The following is a 7,303-nucleotide window of genomic DNA, read 5'->3' as shown; positions in this document are numbered from 1 at the left end:
GATGCTTAAATAATCTTATGGGAATAAAATGTATGTGTAGATTCTGAACAATAATATGTTTGCCTCCTTGATAAATATCATGCATGGGAACAATTTTGAAGACTACATAGATAGAGACAAGAAATAGTGACATTTTCATGAAGTGGAGACTTTTTTTTCTTAGCAACAAATTCAAACCCACAACATTGTATTATTCCACCCCAACATGTTAGCAATACTAGCTACTTGTCATTTTACTATAAGTTTATCAAAATACCAATACTAGTCTTTGAGATTTTGACCTAAATAATTCAAGCTCGATATATTGTTTAAACGATTTTTTTAATTTTTTTTTTTTTCCAGTAAAAAGTTTGCATAATTGGCATTTGGAAATTTAACAAGTGTTTACAAGAATTACAACTCTAATAAATTTATTGTAAAGAAATAATTTATATAATACGTTAAATTAACTAGTACAAATCTTTCAATGGATAAAAAAGGTGTTTAGAAATTAACATAGTTTTGGTAGGAAAAAGTTCATAGAATTATATAAAGTTTGATAGTGAGTTCTTAACCCACTTATTAGGCTCCTTTTTAAAGTAGAAAACCATGTAACTTTGGACATTAAAAATTTCCTTCCTCCCCCAATTCCTAGGTTTGAAAGGAAGAGACTTTGCATTGGAGAATAATGAAAGAGTTCAAGAAGAAGTTGTTAGATGTGGAGGAGAGCTTAAAGCTTAAGGTTGCCTGAAAATTTTCTGCTTATTTAATGGTTGCCTAGTAGATTGATAGTGAGTTCTAAACTCACTTAATAATTTTAAAATGAGCAAAAATTATCAAATGAGCACAAAAATACCCTTAGGTGCACACACCTGGATGTATATAAAAGGTACCATCAGTCCATCACCCATCATCATCTCATCATTATCCTTTGAAGAAAGAGAACGAGAATAAGAGGGAAGAGAAGGAGAAGAAGCATTAGCCATTTAGCCATATTACATTTGCCCTTATGAAATCCAAATCAAATAAGATTATAAGAAGACCCTTTAATCCATACAATGGAAAAAAGGAATAACAATATTATTTTATAGATCAAAGCAACCCTAGATCAAAACGGGCATTTTAATTATTTTTTTTAATTTTATAGATAAAGTGCACAGAGAGCCCCCCTCCTATCACAGGAGGGGAGGATGAGGTTAGAACCCCTGTCACACGAGGGGAAGATGGAGGTACTAACCATCCCTCCATCTCCTAGATCCCCTAACGGGTATTTTAAATGACAACCCAAGAATGACCAAAAAAGGAAAAAAAAAAAAAAAAAAAAACATTGGCTTAGTGTTGAAAGATAGTGTCACATGACTAATTTCTTAGTGTTTAAGCATGATATGTTTGATTGGGAAGACTTGTTTTTTGTTGGCCTCTCAAGGGTAGTGTTGAAACTTGAAAGGGCATTTAGGAGAAGAAACTTCTTAGTCCTTTCAGTGCATCCTATCTTGCTTGACTGTGCTAGGAAATCGCTTTTTCTAAGGTTTTTTAACTCCTTTATATTCTAGCTAGGAAGATTACCTTGTTATATGGTTAATGGCTTATCAAATTGGGACATTTCAGAATGATCAAAATGATGAAGTCTTAGGATTAGTGTCCATACATACATACCTAGGTTAGAGTAATCCACGAAACGAGCATTTTGATTGCCTCTTCCTTCCTTCAAAAATTGCAATGGCTTCCCAATCTCATCCACTTTTCTCCATTGCAAACTCTTCTTTCACAAATCTCAATTGCTTCCCACTCTCTTCCACTTTTCTCCACTGCAAAGTTTCCTTCAGTAAAGAATGTACTTATCACTTCCAACTACTAAACTCACAGTTCAAGACCATTTCTTCGACCTTATCTAAGTCAACATTCCAGCTCCAAACCCAAGCAACCCCCTGCCTATAATTGCCTATCAATGAGACATCTTGAGAGTTGATACCACCATAGCTTGTCAATAAGAAGCTCAACGCAGATGGCGGCTGAAGAGTACAGGATGTAGTGGGGGTTATTCACTTATTTGTGATGCAGATGTTTTTTGGCCTGTTGGTTATTCCATGAAGTTTCATTATCTGTGTTGCATAGAATTGATCATACTATTAGAGAAGGTGCTAGCAACACTAAATAGCATAACCATTACAATTATATCAGCATGAAAATTTCAAGCTAGATTTTCTTTGAGTGATGCAGCAAAGGGATTAATGGATTATTCGTCCAAGCAACAAAGTTCATAAATGAAATTTATACTTCAAATTACCAGCTCAATGGTAAAGAAACAACTTTTTCGTATTTCTCTCAAAAATAGAGCAGCGGGCTAAATTGTTACCAACAAGCATCCGTCTAAGGATCCATCAAAAAAACAAACAAGCTTTTTCGCTTTTCAATTGGAAAGCAGCAGCAGAAGTTTCACAGAACTTGTCTCATTGTCTCACCAGATCTTATTATGTCACTAAAATCGTAAACTACAATCAATAGTGGTGGTGGTGTTCGCCTTCATCTTCATCATGCCCTTCGGGGTCACCGCCATTGCCAACAACTTCCAACTGCAATAGATTAAAGTATGTAAAGGATGGGAATTAATAGCCACACAACAAGTGTGAATAATCCTATAAATCAGATAAAAATAAAAATAAAAAAAAACAATGTTTTCATCACCCATAACCCTAAATTGCTAAAAGCAAGAATGTAAAGTATGAAAATATGTCCAATTTCATCAAAGACTAGTTGTTGGGAGGACATTATCCAGCTTTTCCCCTAAGGAAAATATGTAAATGAATTTGGCACTTAAAACCAGGTTACAGTTTGCAATAACTCGTGAATTTGAAAATGCAATTTGGTGGCAGGTATTGTTCTTCAAAGAACTAGATAACAGATTATCAGCTTCCAGACCAATCAAGAGAATATGCAGAAAATTCAAAGTAGCTGATTTAATCTAAATTGTGGCAAATATTACTCACTTGTCAACAAATAAAAATCATATTAACAAATATTTTAGATTGAGCATTATCTAATTTTCTGTACAAAAGTATGATTACTTTTCATATCCCACCCTTATTTTTGACCACTACAAAATGCACACATACTTCCGATCAACAATATTGATACTTTAATCCTTCTTTTAAGCATTAACTAGCTCCTTATACACCAATCAACATTTATTTTGGATCAGAGAAAGTACGTGTCAAGTCCAGTTTGAGATGCATATGATTTACTGACAAAGCACCGAATTTCCAGTATAGATTCTCCACATCATAGTTGACAAAGTTGTAACAAGGATCTAAATGATATAATGGTCATCAAAAATTCCATATACTATGCCACTAACCTGGAAGTATTGCGTGCAGACTGGACACTCAAATGGCTTGTCTTTCTCGAGCCAAAACCAGACAACATCATGTTCATCCTCTGGGAAAAGAAGGGTTAAAAAGGATTAAAAGGGCTTTAGCACATGTCAGCAACAACAAAATAATATTCAGGTACTAACTAAATGAAGATGGCATTGTATAAAGAAGAGGGTATAAAATATTAAAATGACTTGACACTGACCTCCTTCACCGCCAGGACACCCAACAATTCTTTTGTCATATACAGACTTAACAATAGCTGGACTTTCCTGCATTCATATACAGCAATTCACAGTTAGCACGAAATTTTAAAAATCAATGCGTAGATAATCTCCATATAAACGTGAACCAACTACGTTGTCAGTGTAACAATATTGATGACAGACCAACATATTAACTATATAAATTTAGTCAGTTTGAACTTTTATAGAAATACATAATACTTCGTAAATGATAGCAAGCTATTAAAAAGCGTTTATGAAAAAAAGCCATCTAAATCAACATCATGCTTTTTGGAATTTAATCAATATAACATTAATTTGAAAATGCATAGATCATGTAATAACCTTCTAATTAAAATTGAACATAGAATTTTCTGGACTTTTCCTACAACAGGTTTTATAACTTCATTTGCATTATCAAGCCCAACAGGAGCATAAAAAGATATTAGAAAATAAAAGCAATATTGAAATTAAAGGAAGAATATTGAAGACAAAGAGGAGCACAGTGAAGTCAACAGGACTAAACAGATCAAAAAATAGTAAACCTCTTGGGATGTTCTATTCATTACAGTATAATCAAAGCTAACAGACAACAATTTCTAAAGTTCATCAATGTTGACTATGAAACTAAGCTGCCATTTTGGGGTTCCCTGACTACACAGTTTAGAAGCATTAACATTAGATTAGGGACTTTGGGGGTAAGATATCAACTGAAAAAATGGGAAAGGCAATGCTTTTGGGTTTATGAGAAAATTAAAGCTGAAGGGTGAATATCAAGGCTTTAAGGAAACTAAAGTTTTGTGTCAAAATCATAAATTCAAGCCGGCCTAAGAGAATAAACTAAAGCACCGAACCACATTAAAATAAAAAAAACGAAGTCTCTCAAAACTAGAAAGTACAAGAAAACCCTAATCATAATGTTCCAGAGTAATACATTCTTATTTCATTATTTTATATAAGTACATGATAGTATGATACAATCATTGCACCTGATTTCAGGAGATTAAAGAAAGAAAGAAATATAAAGGTACGGGAGGACAGCATACCAATCAGGTCCTCTGCAGTCTACACTCTACACATAACATATTTTCATCGCACTGAAATAAATAACATCAGGGCGACTACATGTAACTATGTAAAATATAGCATACACGAAGAAATTTCTTTCCTTTGATCCTACCAAGAGTCACAGCTCAGCAAACACATAAATTAGACAGACAACTACCTTACAAAACGAACCATCAAACCATCCTCAGTGCAGGCATCCCTCGTATTTGCCAATATACTATCAGTATTACAACAGTGATTTCAAAATCCAACTTACCAGGGTTAATTAAAGTAATTGGATTGGGTACACCCTAGGGCCTAGGCTAACCTGTATGGAATACAAGTATTTGTAAGCGTCTAACAGCTCAGGAAAAATTTTCATGTTCCTATTCCAAAATAATGTGTCCCAACTCATAAGGCAAAGGTCAACACTCAGCACCCATATCTACATGTCAAATACCCATTTCATATAGTCGAGGTGAAATGAAGAGTCCCCGAGTAACCTAGGGTGTTACAGTAGCAGTACTAGAAAATGGCTACTTGCATAAATACATTTGGTGTACCAAAATTTAGAGTTAATCCAATAACAAATAATTCCTCTCACACCCCTTTCTGTAATTGAAACAACCCAATCAAAACTAAGGAGTGCCCATCTCTCTCTCTCTCCCTCCCTTCCTATATTCCTAGATAGTGTCAAATTACAGCAAATTTCAAGCAAATCCTAAACACGACAATGTATACAACCTCAAAACAATTCCACATTTGACAATCACATTTTTTTTTTTTTTGACAAGACAATCACATTAAATTATCACCAACACAAATTTCAATTAACAAATAAAATATCGCTAATCCCTCACAATAAATAAGCATTAAATCGTCAAATGCAAGCAAAATCCAAAAAATCCGTAAAATTAATGGTAAAAAAACTAACCTTGGTGCCAAAAGGACCTGAAGGGTGATTAATCTCCAGAATATCCTTCCCCTAAGAAAAATCACCACAAAAAATTCAATAAATATTTGAGAAATTTCATTATCTCCCAAAATTAATGCAACAATTAATCATTCAAATAATGCTAAAAAAAAAAAAGCAAAAACCTGCAGCTCAGCTTCAAGCTCTTCACGCTCATGACCAGTAGCAATGGGCATTACATCTTCAACCTTAGGCTTTGAAACTTCTACAGCACCCAAAAAAAAAATCAAATCAATTAATCAAAAAATCAACAAAAACAGATCTAAATCAAACCCTAGAAAAGGGGGAAATCAATTACCGGCTTCAGCGGAGAAATGGCGACGAGAGAGAAGAAACGAAGAGGATCGAACAGCGGAGGAAGCAGCAGCAGGAAGACGATGAGAAAGAGAAGAAAACGAAGGTTTAACAATGGCGGAAGAAGAAGAAGAAGAAAGGGTTTTGAGGTGAGAGAAAACAAGTCTTCGCCACATGATTGATTGATTGATTGATTGGATTGTGTTCTGGATCTTAGGTCACACCCTGATTGTTGAAGAAGATGAATTGATCTGGAAATTGAATTGGGGGAAAATGGTGGATTTTCTCTCTCTTAATTTGGGTGAGTGGCCTTTTTGTTTGGGTGGAAATGAGGAGAGAGAGTGAGAATGGGTGTGGGAGGAAGAGGGCGGCTGTTTCCTTGGGGTTGGGCTGGGTGGGGCTTCTTTTGGGTTGCAGTGGTTTGAGTAGACTTTCCAATTGTTGAGGATTTTGTATGGTCTGTTTGGTAGGCGGTAATAAATACGATGTACGTATGGATCGGAGTTATACTTCAGAGGTAATAATAGATGTGGTGTATGGTGTAATAAAATTTTAAGTGTATGAGTAATTATCGTCATGGAGTTATTATTATGAACTTCAGAGTATTGTACCCGTATGGCTATGCTAATACATGAGATATAAAATATTGGATTATAACTTTCAAAAATACGACATTTTCATTCCTATTTACTTGTACAATATTTATCTTTGTTAATTATTTAAGGAGAGCTACTGGATAATTTCTAAAAAGTGATATTTTAACATGTGGGGTTAAAGCAGTGTATTTTTACGTAGTAGTTTGAAAGAAAGAGAAACGACAAAAAAAATAGTGCAATTAGAGTTAAAAGGAAAGAGAATCAATAAAATAATAGTGATCTCATGCTAAGATAGGATGTAGGTATTTAAAAATGAATGAAAAAGACAAGTATTGCAAGTATTTAGAAATAGAGGGAATACTAAGTATCACTTTTAGTTTTCCACCTCCACCAACAAACTCATAATTTTAGTTCATAGCACATACAATGATGAAATCCAAGGTGTCAAGTTGATATCTTGAAAAGTGAAAACATTATTGTGAATTTGTAACAAAAAGACAGAGTGATTTAATGAACTATCCATGTTGATTATGGAAGTTATAGGACCAGTTCTAATGAAAATGGTTATAGATGTTTTAAGTAGCAAATTGCACCATGTGAGTGATGGGGAATCTTTCTACAAATGACCAAGAATGAATTTCCACTAGAAGCACTTTTTGGTACACATACTTCCTCCATTTGCCAACAAGAGTCATTGAGGACTTGAGGTTACAGGATTCATTATGGTACCAAAGCAAACAAAACTTGGTGCCAACCAAAGAATATGAAAAAACTCAAAGAGCATCACTAGGAAAGAAAAAAAAAAAACTCGAGTTGTAA

General features: G+C 34.2%; 1 protein-coding gene across 1 annotated transcript; it reads right to left on the bottom strand.

The window, feature by feature from the left end:
- Positions 1 to 2,274: 2,274 nt before the first annotated feature.
- On the bottom strand, positions 2,275 to 6,245 carry LOC145619484 (cytochrome c oxidase subunit 5b-1, mitochondrial-like). Its single transcript, XM_081674183.1, has 6 exons — positions 5,893 to 6,245; positions 5,720 to 5,799; positions 5,556 to 5,606; positions 3,556 to 3,622; positions 3,335 to 3,414; positions 2,275 to 2,552 (listed from the first exon to the last, which is right to left on the bottom strand). The coding sequence occupies exons 1-6, from the start codon at positions 6,062 to 6,064 to the stop codon at positions 2,478 to 2,480; spliced, it is 525 nt and encodes a 174-aa protein (XP_081530309.1). The 5' UTR covers positions 6,065 to 6,245; the 3' UTR covers positions 2,275 to 2,477.
- Between the last annotated feature and the right edge of the window lie 1,058 nt (positions 6,246 to 7,303).

This window comes from Chenopodium album, chromosome 27, assembly GCF_948465745.1.
Source record: "Chenopodium album chromosome 27, dcCheAlbu1.1, whole genome shotgun sequence".
Classification (NCBI taxonomy): domain Eukaryota; kingdom Viridiplantae; phylum Streptophyta; class Magnoliopsida; order Caryophyllales; family Amaranthaceae; genus Chenopodium; species Chenopodium album.
Note: the sequence above shows the minus strand (reverse complement) of the source record. Positions and strands in the feature narration are given on the sequence as shown.

Bases quoted from the DNA above. Each gene is read 5' to 3' on its own strand.
- LOC145619484 (XM_081674183.1), bottom strand. From the start codon at position 6,064: ATGTGGCGAAGACTTGTTTTCTCTCACCTCAAAACCCTTTCTTCTTCT. The intron at 5,800-5,892 runs GTAATTGATTTC...TGGGTGCTGTAG, and splicing joins CCATTTCTCCGCTGAAGCCG to AAGTTTCAAAGCCTAAGGTT. The intron at 5,607-5,719 runs GTTTTTGCTTTT...GATTTTTCTTAG, and splicing joins AGCTTGAAGCTGAGCTGCAG to GGGAAGGATATTCTGGAGAT.